Source organism: Panthera pardus, unplaced genomic scaffold, assembly GCF_024362965.1.
Source record: "Panthera pardus isolate Hobbes unplaced genomic scaffold, ASM2436296v1 HiC_scaffold_16, whole genome shotgun sequence".
Lineage (NCBI taxonomy): Eukaryota > Metazoa > Chordata > Mammalia > Carnivora > Felidae > Panthera > Panthera pardus.
The window spans coordinates 15,844,454-15,867,031 of NW_026526721.1; the positions used below are offsets into that span (position 1 = coordinate 15,844,454).

At 38.1% G+C, this 22,578-nt stretch overlaps 1 protein-coding gene across 7 annotated transcripts in view; it reads right to left on the reverse strand.

Annotated features, from left to right (window-relative positions):
• Window positions 1–22,578, reverse strand: part of USP16 (ubiquitin specific peptidase 16) — a 27,425-nt gene continuing 4,847 nt past the window's right edge. For 5 of the 7 annotated variants that reach the window (XM_019467810.2, XM_053903166.1, XM_053903168.1 and 2 more), the window contains 16 exons: window positions 21,937–22,115; window positions 18,866–18,969; window positions 17,950–18,053; window positions 16,847–17,031; window positions 15,722–15,817; window positions 14,312–14,442; window positions 13,890–13,977; window positions 12,733–12,811; window positions 10,871–10,962; window positions 10,460–10,516; window positions 9,373–9,549; window positions 7,096–7,759; window positions 5,905–5,999; window positions 4,693–4,779; window positions 538–694; window positions 1–450 (listed from right to left, as the gene is read on the reverse strand). In XM_019467810.2, coding sequence (XP_019323355.1) covers window positions 326–450; window positions 538–694; window positions 4,693–4,779; window positions 5,905–5,999; window positions 7,096–7,759; window positions 9,373–9,549; window positions 10,460–10,516; window positions 10,871–10,962; window positions 12,733–12,811; window positions 13,890–13,977; window positions 14,312–14,442; window positions 15,722–15,817; window positions 16,847–17,031; window positions 17,950–18,053; window positions 18,866–18,969; window positions 21,937–22,115 — 2,420 coding nt within the window. In that variant the 3' untranslated portion in view covers window positions 1–325. The remainder of the gene's footprint in view (window positions 451–537; window positions 695–4,692; window positions 4,780–5,904; window positions 6,000–7,095; window positions 7,760–9,372; window positions 9,550–10,459; window positions 10,517–10,870; window positions 10,963–12,732; window positions 12,812–13,889; window positions 13,978–14,311; window positions 14,443–15,721; window positions 15,818–16,846; window positions 17,032–17,949; window positions 18,054–18,865; window positions 18,970–21,936; window positions 22,116–22,578) is intronic. The other 2 variants (XM_019467811.2, XM_053903169.1) reach the window with 2 other exon arrangements.

Genomic DNA, 22,578 nt, shown 5'->3' on the forward strand with positions numbered 1-22,578 from the left:
TTTGGGGGTAAGTCGATTTATTGATGTGTTACAACCCATCAACCAGACATATTTAAGCACAGAGGACTGGGGTTCAAAATCCTTTCCAGAAACTGGAAGCAAGAATAAAAACCACTATGACAATACAAAACCACTGTAAATTTTTAGGTATTTTCCCTTCAATATTTTAATAAACATTTCTTCTGGCATGTATTTAAGTGAACATGATCTTAGAGCCTTCGCTTCTTTATTAAACATGATTTTACAGTCAGTCTTCGCTTATTATTAATTAGAGCCACTTTAAAAGCTATAAACTTGTTTGTGGAGAAAGCACTTTTCGAAACGATTACAGTACTCTCTCATAAAATAGGAGGTACGCCTGTGAGTTCAGGACTTTAGTTGTCGGCACAGCTTGCACGTGCGTGTCACTGATGTGAAACCACTGCCCTTTGGTTGACTGCATTTCAAAATCTGTCAGGAGAAAACAAATGGGAAGTTCCGTTATTTTTTGGTTTGGCCATAATCCTCTGAATGCCAGAATTTCCCACGCCCTCCTACCTTGTGGAATATCACCGTGGAGAACAAGATTAGAGAGGTGACTGTTGGCAGCTCTTGCCTTTGCATAGGCAGTATAATGCCCTGACCTCATGGTGCCACTGTGTTCAACGACTCCGTATAAGGAATAAAGTACCCTTGTGTTTTCTTCCGCGACATTCTTTCAAAATGAGAATTCAGAAGTTAGTTCTAGTCCCGTTTATAGATGCCATGGGCAAGGTAATTTAAGCGAAGGCTTTCTAACCTTTGAGAATGTAAAACCATTCATGAGTCTGACCTTGACTACTATTTTCCCCCTACAGAGTAGTGTCACACTTAGGTTTTTATTAGAAAGTCACCGTTGCGGTCTGCCAGAATCACAAACCAGAGGCCACTTGCCTCAATTGCAGCTTCCCGGCCCAGATACTTCAGTAACTGAGCTTGCCAGTTTCCATAGGAGTCCTGGGCTCTGATAATTGCGAAATACCTTAACAGCTCTATCGTTCCAGTTCCTGCCGAGACTGTAAGCCTTTAACAGCAAGAGGATCGCGTTTAAGTCGTGCCCAAACCACCCCTTATGTTTACAAATGTTCCTCAGAGATTTGGCTCCTCAAGGGTTCACTTCCGCTAGCTAGATGGTGGAGGCTGCTTATTTTAAGACCCCATATGCTACATGGTTGGTGACAAGGACAGGCATTCTCTGAGCTGGGGCTGCTTTCAGACAACTATTCCACTTAGGTTCTCTTGTAACAAGTCCCCCTGAATGGGCATCATTATCCGTCAGTAATACTGTCGTCTCTTTAATCTGTGGCCCCCTCTTCACAGAAGAACTTCATCCTGCACTCCAAGTCCTGTCTGCTTCCTTAGGGACTTCAGTGTCCTTCAGTGAGCTGCTCAGGATTTCTCCTGCCATCCCACTTTAAGTGCCAGGCCTATATTCTGCAATTGATTCGGCCCAGAACTGTTCGACTTCAAGTCTTCCCACTTTTCTAGTCTCCGTTCACAAGGCTTCCACTCTTCCAGTTCTCCTCTCACCGATCTCCCCTCTCTCTAACCTAACTGGATCCTGGAGTCCTCACTTTCTCCTGGCCGAGGAAGCCTCTCTTGGCCTCATTCCCCTATCAAGTCTGTGTCTTCACTGCTCAAGATGGCAACAGAACGGCAGTGTCAGCATTTACCTGAGGGCTTATTAGAAATGCAGAATCTTAGACCCCCACCCAAGACCTACTGATGCCCAAAGGACAAGCATATTAAAGCTGGAGAACTTGAACCATGTGTATCAGTCTTACAAATAATCTCTCTTAACACCCACCACCAGCCTTGCCAACACACTGATCCTAAAACTCCAGGGGCGGCTGTGTGGCTCAGCTGGTCGAGCCTCTACTTTGGCTCAGGTCGTGATCTCACGGTCCGTGACTTCGAGCCCCACATCAGGCTCTGTGCTGACAGCTCAGAGCCTGGAGCCTGTTTCTGATCCTGTGTCTCCCTTTCTCTCTGCCCCTCCTGTGTTTCTGCTCTGTCTCTGTCTCTCAATAATAAGTAAACATTAAAAAAAAAATTTTTTTTAATTAAAACTCCTTTCTGAATCCTACGATGAGCCTTCCCAACCACACACCCAAACAGCTGCTGTTTGGTGTTGCCAGAAAGCAAAATTACATATCCCTGCAGACTGATAAACTCACTGAGGACTCATGAGGGTCCCCCATGTGACTGTGTAATCTTGGAACCTGTTCCTTAGTTAGCTCCTTAGTTCCACAGCTATCCTTCACAGCAACGGGCCCAGACTTTAACCACTCCTATAGCCTCTCCTTATCACCTTTATTATTCTCTGTAGCTGACCTCACCTCCCACTTCAGGAAAACAGATAAAACCTACCCAACCGTAAGTTGCCCATTCTCAGGAAGATGAAGTATCCTGTCCCTTTTGTTCGGAAACAACAGTCCAACTTAATGTCCTCATCCCCGCCCTTCTGGCTTCCTCCAGGGTCTTGCTCAGTCAAATCTCTCTCTTTTCTGTATCTTTAACTTCTAGATTTTCCTCTTGCTCTGCAAACCCACCTAAGTTTCCCAGACTTAAAAAAAAAAAAAAAAAAAAAAAAAAAAATTGATCTACCACTTTTCCTTTTCAACAATGCCTCAAACATACCTATATGCTTTATTTCCAATATTGTCATTCATTGCTCAATCCACTGAAGTCACCAATACTTCTTAAAAATTTTACCATGACCTCTATACCTTCTAATCCACAAATACTTTCTAGGTCTTTTTCTCTGATATGCTGACACTTGAGGCCACCCAGTCTTCTCCCTTAAGCTTGAGCGCAGGGCAATGTAGGCAAACAACGGATTCCTAATACCCTTGTGTTCAAACTAATCCAACCAAAGGTATTTCTGCTTACTGGCAAACGTGGCCCTGCACCATGGTGATAATATAAAAACAATTACAATTCACTCTGCCCACCAGCTCTGAAATACCTTTCTTGGAGAAAATTTTAAAATTTTAAAAATTTTAAATTTTAAAAATTTTAAAATTTTAAGTTGGGAGGGAGGATAGGAGAATTTCTATCATTTCAAATTCTGCACACAAATTACTGTTTATACTGAAGCATTTGAAATCCGAATATAAACATACAGCTTCTCCAATTGTCCAAATTCTTCAACACGGAGATCTGTCAAGATCGTTGGTGGTGTCCTCCTCTTGTACATAGGCCTCTTACACCCCTATGCTCACCAGAGTTGTCATTAACCATCTCTTCTCTTTCTCCATGCTCTACACAGGGGATCCTAGCCTCATAGTTTTAACCATCACCTATGTACTGATTTCCAAATCTTTATCTCCAGACCTGACCTCTCTGCCCTGAGCCTCAGACATGCACATCTAAATGTGTCCCCCTGAGTATTTCAAAAATACCTGAAATTCAGTGTATCTAAAACCAAATTCATTATCCTTTCTCTACCTCCCAACCTGTTCCTACCTCAATGAATGGTACTCCCATCTACCAGATGCCTCGTCACTCAAGCCAGGCCTCAGGAATCATGCTCAGCTCTTTTTTGCGCTACCCTTACCATCCATTTCAAGGCCTCTTCCTCAGCTTCCAGAGCCTGTATAAGTCATGAGTCTGGATAATTTTACCCCATGAAATATTCTCTCAAGCTTGCCCTCTCCTATCCTAAATTAAGCTCTCACCATCTATTGACTAAATTAATTCAACAGCCTCCAAACTAGAGAGCTCCTGCCTAAAATCCAACGTCCATGCTTCAGCAAGTAACTCGTATAATAACACAGATCCGGCTGTCGCCCCACTGCTTTAAACTCTTCAGTGGCACCCCACTGCATACCTAATAAAGCCCAAGTTGCTCACCATGATAATCTTCCAAACCTCATTGCATCTCACTGCTCTGGCTTCACCTCCCAACATTCTCTAGCTTTGTACCAGAAGCTCTACAACTGCTTCTACTGCTAGTCCCTAGCCCCCACCATGTCATTTTACTTGTCTTTGCTCTGGCTGGTCCCTCTGCCTGGAAAACTGAACTTCCTCTTGACCCATCACACTAACTCTTACTCCTGTAAAGAGTGGTTAAGGTGTGGTCTACTTCACAGAGCATTTCCTGAACCACCAACATACTGGGTTAAGTGCATACCACCCCCGCTCTGTGTCTATAACACTCAACCATATTAAACTGAAATTACTTGGGGCGCCTGGGTGGCTCAGTCAGTTAAGCCTCTGACTTCGGCTTAGGTCATGATCTTGCAGTTTGTGGTTCGAGCCTCACATTGGGCTCTGTGCTGACAGCTCAGAAACTGGAGCCTGCTTTGGATCCTGTGTCTCCCTCTCTCTCCCTCTTCCCTGCTCGCTATCAAAAAACAAATAAACATTAAAAAAAAATTTCTTTTAACTGAAATTACTTAATGTATCTGCTGATCTTTAGTTTTGTGTCCTCAGCTCCCAAGACAATGTCTGCCACAATTAATAGAGATTCAAAAAATTAACTGAAATTAACAACCTAATGTTCCAAATGATTCATCACAGATCTTGAAATTGTAATGGTACAAAGATCAAAGACCCACTCTATTCATTCTTATCAACCTCATACTTCAGTGAGTTACTGTTGGGAGTATCTGGTAAATAAGCTATGATTTCCCTTTAAAGGATTTTCCCAAAAAGACCACTTTCACCTACCTTACATTTAAGGGTACAAAAAGGAGCCAAATCTAAGATTTCTGGAAATTTTATGTGTTTGTTAACTTTGCGTAGGTTAAAACCAGCCTAAAAAAGAGAGACAACAGATTGAGTTATTTTCCTAGAAAAGTTGTACACATTAAGTAAACTGTAGTCCCACCCAATGCACAAAAGAACACCAACATCAAACCCTAGCTCAGTCTTCTCAGGAGACTCTTTTCTTTCTGACCACTAAATGACTTTTGCGAAGTGCACACCAAACACACACCCCACACCCCAACAGATTAAGAAAGCTGCTCCCAGGGCACACGGGCTCAGTCGGTTAAGCATCCAACTCTTGATTTCAATTCAGGTCATGATCTCGTGGTTTGTGGGTTCGAGCCCCGCCTCAGGCTCTGCACTGTCAGTGCAGAACTTGCTTGGGATTCCCTCTCTCTCTGCTCCTCCCAAGCATGCATGCATGCTCTCTAAGTAAATAAATAAACTTAAGAAAAAAAAAATCTACTCCCATGAGAAAATTCTCAGTGTTTCTGCTTTAGCCATCCAGAAAAGCCACATTAGACCAGAGGTTTTAAGTGCTTAAAACTCAACAACTGGAAAATACTTTCCTGTACAACACATCCTCTCGAGCCTCCCTCCCTACCCAAGCTTAGTGCTTATTTCAGAGACACCCACCCAATTAATCAAACCATATAACAACCACAGGAGGGAATACATTCTTAAGGTTCTTTGGAAATTTGGAACTGAGTTTAAAACTTGTACTGCTTACAGTAAAAGTCTTCCAGAAAAAAACAGGGTCACCAAAATGATGAAAATCCAAGGTATCGATGTCTTTTTTATCAAGGGTCAGTACAAATAACGTACCACACACACAACAGAAAAATAGCACTAATTTCTTAACTGTGAAATACAGCTAGTAAACTGGACTTTTTTTTTTTAACCTGAAATTAAGGATAGAGTGAGATACTAATTTTACTAAAAAGAGCAACATGAATTCTAGTAAAATCGAGGAAGGATTGTGCCTAAGTTTCTCCTCCACCTTGACAGGTATCTTCATCTAAGCTTTTGTCACACCCGTATATATTTCTTCTCTACTTTTTGAAAGTTAGAATTAAGAAATAACAGAAAACCAAAGAAACACAGGAATATAGTGAGACAGTAACAAATAAAGCATTAAATATTTAAAACAAATTTGAGGTAACCAAAGGGTACCTGCTGAAATCTCTTTAAATGGAGAGTGAGAACAGGAGGAGCAACAGAGATTAGCATCTGCTTTTTGGCATTGGTATAAACATGTTTCCTTTCACCTAAAGAAAAAAAGAAATTTTAGCAGTGTGGAAATGGTTTTAGATTTCTAAAGCATTCACATTTACTGTAAAATCATTTCAAACATCTCAAGCAATCATCTTTAAACTTTCTGGAAAGGGCCAGATAATAAATATTTTGGGCTTTGTGGACCAAGAGGCAAAATTAAGTATATGCTGTAGGTATCAGTAAAAATTTCCACAAATTCCCACAACTTTTCACTGATGTAATTCTAAATACAGTAACAAATGAGTACGACTACAGTCTACTGAGGGAAAAAATGAAATCATTTTTGGGCAGATACCATTTAATTGGGACTCATACTTAGTACTACCATCGGATCACTTTCAAATGCTCATCAATAAAAACATGTCGAGACCCCATACAAAAACAGATGGCAGACCAAACTCGGCCTGTGGACAACAGTTTGTCGATGTCTGCTCTAAGGCGAACAGAACTGCTATAAAATCAACACAATTTACTATTTGTATTGACATTCAAATAAATAAAAAACTAGACCTTTAAAATGTTTCAACAACTCTAGGAAGAATCCTTAGGAATCCACAATCCCGCCTTACCCCACTTACTCAAGCTCAAAAAAAGGTGGGGGGGGCTGTTGGGGAGAAAGGGAATTGTCAGTATTTTTCTGTTGTATATTTGAGGGAGGTTAGAAGAAAGCGCTGTCCTCCCAGTACCTGGCACTGGGCATATCTCATGAGTACACTGATGAAGTGAAGCTTCCTGGATACAAAGGAGATGAGGGCCATCACAAATGCTGACAGGAAACTGAGGATGCAAAGAAGTAGCCACTATCTGTAAGGGTAAGGACCCTGTTGTGATAAATCCCAGGGGGATAATTTGGCCACAGAAAGAGGTGTTGGAGAGGGAACTGTCCCGCTCTATCTGCTGTCAGGCTGCCACACAGCACCAGCCACTTCAATCTGTTTGTCTATCCTTCTACCAAAATATTTACACAGGAGAAGGAACTTCCAGATGCCGTCCAAATCCTGATACAACTACAATAGCAGTACTCTACCTATGCGGTGCAAAACGGGCCCCTGAACATGAATTTCACTTTCAGTGAGAGACTCCAAATACCTTTTACGTTTGCCTTTGGTCCACTATACTGTCTCCGGGTGCATACTTCACAAAGCAGTTTATTTGCATCTCGAAGTTTCTCATTTCGGGTGAACTGATATAAACAATGTTGGATTGAACATTCATCAGTATGGAAAGCTTCCCTGTTTGCAAGAGTACAGAAAGCAGTTTCTGGATCTTCGTTTACAACTTCATACACCTTGGTCCCAGGAGAATGACTCTCATTCAGAATCTCTATATTTATTTCATCAGGTCGAAGAGCAGCATTCAAGTTAAGGTTTTTGAAACCACTGGAAATGTCCACTTCTCCACTGTTCCCTTCTGTCAGATAGGCACCCCTTAAATTCCTAGGACATTCAGTGGGAGAAGAGGCCAGACCCTCCAAATCATTATCCATGTTGACATTTCTCATATCTACTTCCTCTGTGGATTTTTGATTGTCAGTTTTGTTTTCTATCATTTTTTCTGGGCCATTCAAATCTTTCTGATTAACGCAATATTCTTTATGTGTGATTTCCTCTTCTGAGATATGGTTGGATTTAACATCCACTTCTCCCTGAAGTGACATTTCAACCTCACATTCATTATCTTCAGGATGGTCAATGGTACAGATATCATTTAAATGAAGAACTTTTCCTTGAATTTTTTGTTGCCTTCGTTGGTTCTGTGCAAAAAGCATAAAACGTTTTTTAAAAATAGGAAGAGAAAGAGTATGCATGTACCACATCAGGTTTTCTTGCTTACCAATCCAAAATAAGTTTATAAGGAAGAGTTCATTCCCAGAATTCTGATCCTAAAAGTTCCTTTACTATCAGGGATCAAAGAAATTGTGAAGAAAGTTCTTTAAAGCAGGAATAAACCATCACCAATCATCAAAATACTATTACACAGGGCAAATAAAACTGTGCAAGGCATGGTCTGTGCTCTAAGAGAAGTGATCTAGACAGATCAGTGGATGAGACGGTAACTGGTACACCCAAGCAGACTAGTATGGAACCAAGCAGGGAGTCTGACTATACACACAACAGGAAGGGGTATACCCGTGCGAGTTATGATTATTGGGTCAAAGGTTCACTGAGGGAAGAAAAAGCAAACTGAAAACTCAAGGATGCACAAGTACAGGACTGCTTTGGGCAAGATGGAGGAGAACATTCCAGGAAACAAATACCCCAAAATTAGGGAGGAAGCAAGGAAGCCTCATGTACAGAGGACGACAAAGGACTTCCTTCCTAGAAGCATTTTATTTCCCATTTGCAGCCTATTTCCACATAGAAGGGGAAGGCATTTCAGCACACTCTTGTCACTGGAATGCCTGAAGACTCTAGGTAAAATGACAGTCCCTGTGAGGCTAATCTGTAATTCCAGACGGCTGAAGGACAATACGCAGGACACATTTTCCAATGTGTTTTGGCTAAAAACAGTTAAACCATGAAAGAAAAATGGAGAACGGACAGAAGACAATACTGCAAAGGAAAGGGAACACAAATGACTCAAACATAAAAACATACTTCACTTATGTTAAACGAAATGGAAAATAAAACTGCACTGAGATAGTATTTTCCATCAGACTGGGAGAAGTCATAGAACATAACTGCTGTTGAGGATGAAGAGAAACAGCAAGTCTCGTATGCTGCTGGTGGGAATATAAATTGGTACAACCTTTGTGGAGGATTACAAATGCAATCCCTCTTCTCAAAATGTGCTCTACAGATGACAGGTGTATAGGATTATTCCCTGCAGAGCACAGGTTATTACCTAACAAAAGACTACAAACTAAATCAACAGAGAACAGTTAAATGAACTATGGTTACATCTATAAAACAGAATAGCATACAGCTGTTTAAAACAACTGACTCTCTGTGTCCTGATGCAGAAAAATCTCCACGAGTCTAATTAAGTAGAAACAAACAAAACACAAGGTCCAGAACAGTGCGTATAATTTTTTAAAGGAGGAAAAACCAAGACTACGTATTTGTATTTAATCCTATTTCCCAAAAAACTGTGGAAGGACACGTATGAAACTAAGTGGTCATCAACATCGTAAGAGGACAGGCTTGGTGGGGGCCTCTCACTGTACATCTTTATAGATTTTTAAATTTTTAAATTTTAAGAACTCAAAAAACTGTTTAAGATGAACTAAAATTCTTAAAAGTTCTCACAAGTAATGCAAGATAAAAAACAAAAAAGCACAACCTTTTCTTTCAGTCACTCAGACTTCAAACGTAACAGTAGCAGATACAAAATTAGAAAAGCATAGTTTTCTTCCCAGTTACCCACCTTGGCTTGCTTTTTGGCTTGCTTCTTTGCTTTTTTCTGTAAGTGCTTACTTGTTCCTGAGGGAATGTCATTCCTCTCTTTCATGTAACTGTCATTATCTTTCTCTTCCTCGCTGTCTTTATCTTCATCCTCCATCGTCTTTTTCAAATTTTTATCATTTATACTTTTCTTACCACTCTTAAAATATGGGCCAAAAATAAAATTTTACAACTACTATTTGGTGAAAAGATTTCATGTTACCTAAATATTTTTCTACTCCTATTTTACACTACGTTTACTTTCCACAATGTTTGAAAATACATCCAAGACAAAATTCATTCATCTCAATTACTAGAAAGCAATCCTCACATACTGAGAAAACAAGCAACCAAACAAAACAGTACAAAAGACAACTTTACATGCAAGTTAACTAGAAAGGAATATAATGAATGTTATTAGGTACATGCTCTATCACACTGTAACTGTGTCTGTTTCTAAATGCACTTCGTGTTTATCAGTGATGTACTTGTCCCACTAAGGCAGCCCTTTTTATCTTTCTCCTTTCCACGTTAAAGAGTTTTAGAAAAAGAGAAAATAAAGTAAGTTTGGTAAGACTTTAATCACTAAGTAACAGTGATTAAAGGGACCCCTCATTCATATTAATTTGAATAATGATTTATCCAATATTCATAGCGTGTTTTCTTTCCTCCAACTACTACTTGATAGGAACCAAATTGATACGGCTGAAAATTGACATACTCTTATTAACATGTATGAACTGAAGACTTTAAAGGATTTGTGTTTATTCTTAAATAATGAAAAGAAATAGTAACTTTTAATATGAAGAAAACACTTCCCTATATGTATACCAATCAAGTTAATTATCTATAAAGAATTCTAGACACACCAACTATCCTCTTTAAAAAAAAGATATTTACCCTAATTTTTATTCAAATCTTTAAAATTCTTCTATCTTAAATATATGTTTAAAAATTCCTACAAGGGCTAATGTACAAACTTGGAAAAAAATTGATGAGGCTTCCGTTATAAAAGCTAACACAGGGGGAAAAAAAATCTACTTAAATAAAGTAAGTTGAGTAAGTCTTACCTGATCATCTAAAACTGGTAGAGACAAATCAAGGAAAGATTCATGAACCAAAGAGACCTTAACCAACCCAAAAAAAAAAAAAAAAAGTAAAAAGAAGAAAAAGATTCACTTTAGACATTATATAGTAAGATCATGGGGGGAGGGGGACATTTTAAAATAAAGACTTAAGAAAATGAAAAATTATACAGCATTGAAAACTTAGGGTTAGGGGAAATAAATTAAAATGTTAAACTAACTCCTTTCAGATCTAAGGGGCGGGTTCATAGTCCCAGGACAGAACTATGCCGATTTGGGCAGCTGAACCAAGAACAGCTTATAAAACTAGATACTTCTGTTTTTGAAGGACACAACTCACAAACTACACTGCATTAATCTTAATGTGTGGATCCAGTCCACACCACAGCAACTTACAGTTCTGCACTCATCACACATGATTGTACTAGTTAGTTCACCACCAAAGATGCGGTCCACAAAACTTGGTACGGATTTTTTCTTTTCATAATCTATAAAGGGAAAAACATTTATCAATTACCCTTATATAATTAACTGAATAAGTTAAAACTATTTACTTACCTAACTTTAAAATTTTATTTTTAGTTCTGATCCCACAGGCTTTTTCCGTTCATAATTACTATAATTTTTATTTTTATGCTATCATCAGCAGGATATATTCCAATTTTGAGCATAAACACAATGTAACACAATCGTGTCTTGTAAAAAGAAAAAGTTCTCACCCTAGATCTAGTCAGTGCAAAATAAACCATGCAAGTCAGTGAGACTTTCTATCTATCAATATCCCCACTAGTGACATGAACAGATGGGGCTAAGCTACACGGTATTCAAGACCACTTCTAGCTCTACCATTCTAATATTCAGCAGCAAACATAGGAGAAAACGCATGTAACTTGTTTTATGAACTCTAAGACTGAACTCCATTTAAAATCAAAACAAAACACAAAAAAAACCATGAGAAAATGTTTCAGACAAAATCTTTCTTTTGATTTTTCTATGTTCCCAGAAATAATCTTGGTAAGTTAGTGTAAGGTGACAATTTTACTACCTGGTCACCCAATTTTCTAAACACAAGAAATGCATCACCCTTATTCAAATGACAGGTGTACCCATTTGTACAGAAACACACTTGATGACAGATAGTGCCAACAGGGCAGGATTCTCTCTGTCACTGGCCTGGCCCTAAAGGACACCAAGGAGGCAAACGGGTGCTATGTGTTGATTCTAAACTGTGATTTACAAGGGTGCCTGGCTGGATTAGTTGGTTGAGCATCCAACTCTTGATCTCAGGGTCGTGAGAGTTCAAGGCCCACATTGGGCATGGAGTCTACTTAAAAAAACAAACAACTGTGCTTTACAATATGGTAGCCACTAGACCTTGTGAATATTAAATTTAAATTAATATTAAATAAAAATAAAAATTTAGCTCCTCAGTCACCCCAGTCACATTTCAAGGGTTAAATGGCCACATGTGGCCAGTGGCTACTGTATCAGACAGCATAAATATGGAAGAGTTCCATTATCACAAAAGTTCTATTGGACTGATCTGTCCTAAACCTTTAAATGCCACACAAAACAGTAATAATGAAGTTGGTTGCACAATTAATAAGCCAGCTACTGACAACTCACAGACAAGTCTAATTCACATATCACTGCTCATTAGAAATACAGTTGACCTTCGAACAACACGGGTTTGAACTGTGCGGGTCCACGTGCGATTCTTTTCAATAAATATAGTACAGTACTGAAAATGTATTTTAACTTCCTTATGATTTTAATAACATTCTTTCCTTTATTATAAGAACACAGTACATAATATATATTACCCATAAAATATGTGTTACTTAACTGTTTATCAGTAAGGCTTCCAGTCAACAGTAAGCTATTAGTAGTTAAGTTTTTAGAGTCAAAAGTTATATAAGTAGATTTTTGACTGTGTGGGAATGGCTAGGGAAAGGACTGGTACCCCTAACCTCTGCATTGTTCAAGGGTCAACTGTTTCAGCTTTTGAAATATAAAACTGTGATGTCATCTTAGCTCTACCTTTAAAAATTTCACTACAATAGTGCATAAAAATACACCAAAAGTTAAATTTTTCCAAAATATTCACCCCTGGAATTCTGAATATTTTTTTTAAATCAATGGTGATAAAGAAAAATTTATGTTAATAACTGTGAATTTGAAATACACGTGCCAATATCTTGTCCTAAGATACAGAAGAATTCAACTACAGTGTTTTAGTTCAAAAAGTCAGACATTACCTTTAACTTTATTTTTTAGTTCTTCATCCAATTTTTCAGTAGAATTACCAAATGCTTTAAGAATTCCTTTACTCACTCTCTAAAAGTAATAAAATGGATATATATATACTATTAAATTTTTAAAGGTTTATAGTTTGTTTTCCTTAGAAAATATGTAATCAAGTCAAGAAAGTGATCAAGAATTAGCTCCCCAAACTTTAATGAATAAAAAATAGTATTTCTAAAATCACATTTTCAAAATTAATTCAAGGAGCTAAAAAGAATTATAAAACAAGCACTAACCCCTGAACAAAGGCACTGTCTTACTTCAAGATTTTAATCTATTCAAACCAAAGCTTTTCAGCACATGCCCACCTCCTTTGGAAAGACCACTGAAATATCATGTCCTAGAAGCAGACTGTTTAAATGAGAGCTACAGGGGACTCTGGTCCTCAAAGCCAAGCACCATCATTACTGGGTGACCCTCAACCAGGTAATGCACTTTTTCTACATCCCAGTTTCACAATCTATGGAGTGAGAAAATGATTAACAGCATCTACCTCACAGAAAGGTTGTGAGGACCAAGTATGGAAATGCACATAGGATTCTGAGAACAGTGCTCGACATAATATAAGAGCAAACTAAATATTATCATTAGTTATCACTTGTTATCACTAGTCTTATTATTACATTCATTAGTTATACTCAACATCCCCAAATACTTTACTTTATATCCTGGCAATCTGCAGAAATTTCTAAATGTAACTATGCTCCCTGACTCTTAAAAGTGAACGCACTTCCTAGATTCAAAAAGCTGTGTTAAATCACACTCAGAACAAGAGTAGGAATGCGCTGCAACTGGGCACTGTTTTGGGAGAAACATTTTCCAACGCTTTGGAGCTCTCTGGTGTAGGCTAGTACGATAGAACTCCCAAGGAACAATAATGCTCTAACCAGCAAGGAAAACAGAGCATCATGAAAAGGAGAATCGTTTCTAATTCTCTTCATTCATTCTAGTGATAAAACATACTGGTTGAAAACACTGGTATAGAAAAAAAATGTTAAATACGATGGCCTCAGTAACTAGTTTTCATTGCTTTAACAATCCTTAAGACCTCAAATGACAGACAAGTTAACGAAGATGGGATCATAAAATATACGGGTCGAAATATGCTAACTTGTTGTTCTTCTGCTCTCATTCCATCCAATAAATAGCGAAGCAGCTCCTGGCTGTCTTGCTGCTGATAGCCTTTAAACCGTACTGCTCTACAGAAAATAAAAGATAAAGAAAGAAAACAAAACAGAAAAAAGAAAGAAAAAAAAGCAATGATGAGTCTATTAAAATATGAAACTATTTTTACAAAAATCTTAAGATTGTATCCAAAATCTCAGAGTGTTCCAGTTTCTCAAAATATCCCTTTAGTTCACCAACATCCTTGGCAGATTTAATTCTCACATAAAGTTCATATTTTTTAATCCAAAAGAAATAAACCACACTATAATACATTTACTGGGTTGACTTCTAACGCTACTAAGTTTTTCATATTAATTCTCAGCATCTTACTGAGGCACTGAAAACAGAATCAAGGCAGATACTCACTTTTTACAGACCTGAGAAAAGAGTTCTTTAGGTGTCACGATTCCTTTTTTGGTCTCTTGCATCTCATTCAGAAACTGGCTCATGGCTAAAGTAAGAGGGCCTGGAGGCTCAAGGTTTATTTCTAAGGGTTCCTGAATATGGGAATAAAAATTGCTTTCTTCAGTCAAATTTTGGAAACATTTATTTTACCAAAATGTAGCTAGTATTGCCTGCATTTGCCAGTGTTCCTGACAAAACTGTCCCATTTCAAAATTCAAAATGTACATCAGGAACAACAGAGAAAGTTCCTGGTCACTGACTATTGATGAAGAATTCAGTTCTACTATTTTAGTTTTAGAGTATCAGGAGCTTACCACCTAAGAACTGAAAGAGCCAGAGCAAAATATGAATAATTAAAAAAGGGTAGGAGACACCTAGGCACCTCAGTTGGTTAATTGTCAGATTCTTAGTTTCGACTCAGGTCATGATCTCACGGTTCATGAGCTTGAGCCCAGCATCGGCCTCCATGCTGACAATGTGGAGCCTACTTGGGATTCTCTCTCTCTCCCTCTCTTTCTCTCTCTGTCCCTCCCCCACTCGCGTTATCTCTGTCTCAAAATAAATAAACTTTAAAAAAAATTGATAGGGTAAAATTCATTTGGCTACACAGCATTTAAGTCACCTTAAAAGCTGTTAAAAAAAAATAACGTATGCCTAGGGCTTCACGCATATCAACAACTTTCCCAAGAAGGACACTGAACGCTAGAGCACAGTAGAATATGACACACACATAGCAAATAAATCTAAAAGCTAAATCTATTAGCCTGAAAATGTTTAACTCAGTAGCCTAAAACAAAAGCAAACAAAACAAACAAAAAAGGTGAAAATGAGCATCAATTCTTTAAAATAGCTTAGAATGGCAGGATGCCTGGATGGCTCAGTTGGTTTAGTGTCCAACTTCAGCTCAGGTCGTGATCTCACAGTTCATGAGTTCGAGCCCCACATTGGGCTTTGCACCGACAGCACGGACCCTGCTTCGGACTCTCTGTCTCCCTCTCACTCTGCCCCTGCCCTGCTCATGCTCTCTCTCAAAAATACATAAACATTAAGAAGTAATAATGATAGTAATTTAGAATGTGTATATTCAGAGAGGAAAATTACTGACTGTAAAAGAAAATCCTGGGGCGCCTGGGTGGCTCAGTTGGTTAAGCGTCTGACACCTGATTTCAGCTCAGGTCAAGATCTCCCAGCTCATGAGATCCAGCCCAACATTGAGCTCAGCCCTGGCAGGGCTGAGCCTGCTTGGGATTCTCTCTCTCTCTCTGTCTGCTCCTCCCCTGCACGCGCCTGCAAGCTCTCTCAAAAATAAATCTATAAACTTAAAAAACAAAAAAACAAAAAACAAAAAAAAAAAAAACTTAAAGTACGTACAGTTAGTGCCAAATCAGGTGGTTCAATTTTTACAATTGTTCCAGACATTTTTACTTCTTTTAGTAGTTCTCTCAGCACTGGTGTTTGTGACAAATTCTGAAATGTAGAATGGAAAAGAAAAGGAAAATTATTTAAAGGCAAATCAAATATTTATTTCATCATTCAAGTATTTAAATAATTCAAGTATTTCTTAATGTTTGTTTATTTCTGAGAGAGACAGAGACAGAATGCAAGTGGGTTAGGGGCAGAGAGACAGGCAGACACAGAATCCGAAGCAGGCTCCAGGCTCCGAGCCGTCAGCACAGAGCCTGATGTGGGGCTCTAACTCAAAGAGCTGTGAGATCATGACCTGAGCCGAAGTCAGACGCTCAAGTGACTGAGCCACCCAGGCGCCCCTAAATAATTCAAGTATTTCTTAAGTGTCCATTCTATCGAAACAGAAAATCACTATCAACACTGCAGCCTTTATTATATCTATCTCAGGAAACAAAAAGTAATGGCATGCTATTCTCCCTACTTTATTTGGCTCATAAGTACTTCAGTTTAGAGTTTACTCATCACTTCAAAAGGGCACTACCGGGGCGCCTGGGTGGCTCAGTCGGTTGAGCGTCCGACTTCGGCTCAGGTCACGATCTCACAGTCCGTGAGTTCGAGCCCCGCATCGGGCTCTGGGCTGATGGCTCAGAGCCTGGAGCCTGCTTCCGATTCTGTGTCTCCCTCTCTCTCTGCCCCTCCCCCGTTCATGCTCTGTCTCTCTCTGTCTCAAAAATAAATAAACGTTAAAAAAAAAAAAAAAACAAAAACAAAAGGGCACTACCTACTATCCAACATGAAGTAGTTACCCTACCAAGTATTTGTTTTTGTACTAGGTTATCCTGTGTTTCCCCCACCCAAGTGCAAGTTCTATGAAGGCAGAATTCAAGACCAGCATGGCCTCTAACACACCCCAATACTTAGCACAGTGTTTTATTGTCACGCGAAGTCAACCTTTCCTTAAGTGTTCTTTAAAAACCCAGAAATAAATTACTTGGGGGAAAAAAATACTGTTAAGTAACAAGCATGCAAAAACATCCTATATTATGAGGGGAAAAAATTTCTTAATAGGGGAAAAATTAACATTGGCACCTGCATAACTGCATTGAAGAAACATGTATTTCCCAAATTACTGAGTCCTTTCACAGTTATTTGGGAAGCAGAATTCGTGGAAGGATTTTCTTTAGCCAAGTTTTCCTTTTTTTCTCGCTCTTGTTCATTTTTACTCTCCTTTTCTAATTTTTTATTTTCAAGTTCAATGTTACCATCTTTTGCTGCTTTAAAAAAAAAAAAGGAAGAAAAAGGATTTGGCAAAATGTGCAGTACAACTATACCAAATGCAAAGTAATACTTGGGACAGAGTGCTAGAATTCGTGAATTTTACCCAACATCATTATTCACCAGCTGTTTCATTTTAAATGTTTTCTAACAAATATAAGTAAATTACCATCAAAAGAGAAAAATCAATAAAAAAAAAATTCAGAAGTGATGTAAGCAACAGTTTGACAAATAAAACCGAACAGTTTATGTCTGGCACAAATCTTTCCTTTCTTACTACACAGAAGCTTTTTGCAAATGAGCAAGCACATCCTACTTTATGAAATTAGAGTATGAAACAATCAAGTGAAGAATGCAGACACGAAATAAATTTTTAAATGAAATTCCATGGGTCAAAAACAAATACTGAAGTTAGGAACAAACAATTCTGGTTGTGCCAAAGATACTTCTGTGACTGTGAAAATCAAAACAAGCTTAAAGCAGCAGATGATGTATGCCAACCCAATTTAACTATGTATGAAGAAAATCTGTGAAATATCTGGCCTTTTGAAGGAGTTACAAGCACTTCACTTGTATATCATCCAAATGTAACAAAATACATTCAGTATGAGGCAGGTGTACCTCGAGGCCCTGACAGGGCATCACTGTTCGTTACTTACTCCAGACTCATCACAGACTCTTCATCACATCTGACTAGGTTGTTCCTCAGATTTCCTTCTGACACATACTTATCTCTATTCCCACTGTTTTACATTCTTAACCAAAAATAGTTTCATAGTTTGAAATCAACCACAATTAATATTATTGAGGTTTATGTAATGCCAAGTAGTATGGTAAATTAATCTAAATACATTCATAAGACAGGTAAGATATACAAGTCAACATTACAGAGTATATTGAGAAATAAATAATTTTACCTGATTTTGGAGTTGTAATTCCAGCTTGTTTTCTAACATAATCAACCACCTGACCCAATCTGTTTGAACTACAATACTGGACCTCATCATCACATAGGTAACACCTGTGTCCCAAAAGATCACAGAGAAGAAAAGTGACAAAGTGTCAACCAAAAAAGGGGACAAATTATAATTCCTGGAACCCAAAGTGTGTAACAACCAATTTATCCTATTAAAGAAAGTGAAAATAAAAATTCTGTGTTTTCTTGAAGAAGACTATCTATAGTGTCCAAGATTTACTAATAGGAGACCATTAGTAAGGTTAGCCAGAACCATGGCTATATACAGACAGGGTGAAAAAAACTCCAAATATTTTACTGAAATGGCTATTTACAATGTTAAAGTCAAAAGTTTTTTTCTACACAGATTTCAAAATATAGATCTACATCATCAAAATTAACAAATCTTATAACTGACAGATGATGTTCAATGTACACCACTGTGTAAATGGTTTTTAAAGATGTGAAAATTTGTTTTGATGATGGTACAATACAGGAAATACACACACCAGCCCCACGTTGATTTTCACGCAAATTAACTGTCAAAATTTTACTATATTCTCACTTCATCTGAAATTTGTTTTCAGTGTCCCAATTTTTAAATAATAACCGACCACATGCCATTTATAGTATCACAAGCAAGAAAAACAAAAGAATGAAAGATTTATGTCTTCCACACGCAACCATTTCTATGTGTGTACAATACTAAGCAAAAGGCACGCAAATATGACATTCTCTAGCCTTCCATAAGTGATGGTATTTAAACAAATTCTACAAAAATTTAAACCTTCTTGCTCCCAAGACATTTCAAACACTCCCATTCTCCAATACTTCAAACAGTTTCCAGTCAACCGACAGGCACAAGAGTTGAAACTTACCATACACTCCAGTTGTCCAAACTGAGAACCAGACAATGAGGTTCGGACCTTGGTGTCATATAGTGCTTCAATGCATGCTGCTCCTGAGAATCTCTGCCACAGCCCTAGAGAATCATAATCATAAACCTCAAAGCCACAGTCGTTCACCAAGAGAATTCATAATCCCTAATGCACAAGGAAGTGGCCTGAGAAACTGTCATTCTTACAATTTTGGAAATAAGGTGTTAGATTCTAGACAGAGTCCAAATTTTGTGAAAACTTAAATAGGAACAGGCAACTGAGGACAACTCAGGAAGAAGGTATTTAGGAACTGTGCACTCAAAGCACTCTTCGTCTCCAACTTGTCCTTTCTAGTCCCAACTACACCACGCTAATGAAGTCTTTCACTAGGTATGGTGTGAGCAACTTAACGGCTTCCTAAGCATTTTCCTCACAATCATATTTTTCAGTTTATTGGTATCTAAAACAAAGCTCTGTTCATACACTCCATTCAAAAATTACAAATTGCTTTGAAACCCCTAATTAACAAACCTGATACCATCTGACCTCAACCTATGTTTCCAGGGTTGACTCCCATATTCTCCTGTATCAAATCCCACCCAGTCTTCAGGATCTAGCTCAAAGGCCACCTCCTCTCAGAAGCCTATGCTTATTCTCCCGGATGAGAAAACACTGTAGTCTTACTGTAAACAAACTCCTACAAAACATGGTGTAAATTCCTTGTGGCATTCTTTATCTTCCACTTTACATTAAAGTGAGCACTGGGTGTTGTATGGAAACCAATTTGACAATAAATTTCATATATTGAAAAAAAATAAATAAATAAATAAATAAAGTTACCAATGTTTGTATCCTTTCCTCCCCTGGACCATAAATATTGAAAGTCCAGAAAACAGAATTAATCTTTCTGTTACCCAAAAAATGTAGCAAATGGAAGGAGGTTAATAAGCATTAACTGAACAAGTAAATGGGAGATTTCCACCTACAAGATGTAGAGGCCTATTCATAAAAGAACTTGACTGGATTTTCTGCTTTTTGCTGGTCAAATCACTGCTAAGATATATCTTCCCTGTGTATCTATCTGAACCAGGCCACCAACTAACTCCACTGGATTGCACTACAGAAGTGGTCCTGTTTCTATAATAACGAAAAATATACTTTGAAGGGGAAATGTTCGTCAATGGTTTCTAATCTTTTAACTATGATATCAACACTAATGATTTAATTTATCCCACTCAACATTCGATTCTAAAATAAATGAGTTGAAATTTGACATTAATTTTGAAAAATATAACACCATTTGAGATCACCTGAAACCTAAGAATGAGATGCCCTGTCTTGAGAGAATCACCTGCTAACAGGGCAAAAGGTAACTAGAGTAGGACAAAAGTCAACACTTGATAGTGATACTGTCTTACCCTTAGGAATTAAAAAGATAGCAAAATAAAATATATAATAAGAAATGTATCCTGGAAAATTTGAAGTAACAATTCTCACCTATATACTTAAGACCTTCAGTGAAAACCTTTCAAATACAATAAATATGTTCTTTGCTAACATTCAGATATCATCAAATTGTCTGACCCATGAGCTATCACTATTCCCCTATTGGAATGGTTAAAATAAAGTCATGACAATACTAAATGCTAGCATGAATGAAGAGAAAGTTGATCACTCATACACTGCTGGTAGGAATAAAAAAACATTACTCTGGAAAAGTTTGGCAGTTTCTTAAAAACTAAAAATTCAATTAATATATGACCTAGTAATTGCACTTTGAGGACATTTTTCCAGAAAAAGGAAATCTTAAGTTTACACAAAAACTTGTACACAAATGTTCATAGCAGCTTTATTTGTAATCACCAAATCTGGAATGGGATCAGCCCAAATGTCCTTCAACAGGAGAGCAGTTAAACAAACTGTGATATACCAGGTATATCCATACCAGGAAACACTACTCAGCAATAAAAAAAAGAACTACTGATGCACACAATTTAGATGACTCTTCAGGTGATTAGGCTGAGTGAAAAAAGCCAATCCAAAATTGCTGTATACTGTGTGATTCCATTCACGTAAAATTTTTGAAATGACAATATTTTAGAAATAGGGAACACATTAGTGGCTGTCATGGGCCTGGGCGAGAGATGGCAGTGGAGAAGTGGGTATGATTTAAAAAGGGCAACAAAGAGATCCGTGTGATTTCAAACTACTTGGTATCTCGACTGTGGTGGTGGATCCATGAATCTACTTAGGTGACAAAACTCTACAGACATCTATGACGTTTGTAAAATGTTGCCACTTGGAGAAATGGGGCAAACTACATAGAGATATCTCTATTATTTCTTATCCTGCATGTGAATCTGTAATTATCTCAATAGAAATTTCAGTTGAAGAGGGAAAACAAAAGTTCTCTGCCTCATCTTAAAGCTTCATGACAGGAATGCCTAGCAGCCCAGTTGCCCAAAATATGAACCTGACTTGCCACCACTAACAGAAACTAAGAGTCCCTGACCTTCAGCACCCTGGCAATATCTGTCAATTGTTCTGTTACCTAGATACCCTCCATCCCCCACGATGAAGTTACCCATCCCACAGCTGCCATAAATGTGGCCTGCTCACAGCTCACAGCTCAGTCTGTCCATCCCCAGGAATTATCCTCAGTGGAATGGAGTTGCCTTGCCTAAAGTTAGTCCCCCTTCTCAGGGGCATCCCGCATCCAATGCTTAGCCTACGCACAAGTACAAAAGCCTGGCCCCTTGCCTCAATTCAGAACCTCTCTGAAGGCCAGAGTTCATCATGGGATCAGGTGAGGCCCCATCGCACTTCCACTTTAGTTCAACTTCTCTCTGTGCTTAACCCTGCTTCCCTAACTCTCCTCCAGGTTGTGGTACCAGGAAACACTCTGCAGTAAACCACCTATACACAAACCTCAGTCCCCAGATTTGTTCTCCAGGGAACAGGGCCTATGCCAGCTGGCAGCCTACTCACCCAAACTGCGATTTTAGGTAATACCTTCGAAAATAAATTCAAAGAGTTTTACAAAACCCATGTTGATCAAAACCTAAGCATACCTGATGGCCACATTTAAGACACAGCCAAACTGAAGGGTTTTCTTCCGTTTCTTCTTCAGATTTATCTTTTACTTTATTGTCCGTCTTACAATCTTGACAAATATTCCATTCCACGTTCAACAAGGCCCTTTTCAAATTACCTTGTTCCAATCCTTTTCTAATGTGTCTGCACGTAGGTTCTATTAAGACAAATAAAAAGGAGTAGGTGAGGTAAAATATGGCTTTCTGCAGTTAATCTCAAAACTTACCATTCATGTGAACATTAAAAATGAATTTACTCCATTAACAGACTGTTAGATAATCTAAAAACTTAAATTCCTGTTTGATGTTTGAATATTATGATTATGTGAGAAAGAGAGTTTACACAAATCTGAAATTTTGTTTTTTGAACTCCTAGGTACAACCATCACCATTCCAATTCCAATCACTTCAATTTATTTAACTATTTCCTTTAAAATTAAGGCTTTTATCATATTAATTATCCCCTTTATCTTAAAAGGTTCACGGAGAAGGTCCTTCATTCAGTCAGCAATAAAACTATCACAGGGCCAGCACTGTGGTAAAGGCCAGGGAACCTAAAAAAGACCAAGTCGCAGCCCTTCTCTTTGAACAGCTTATATTCTGGCAGAAGCAGATAAATAA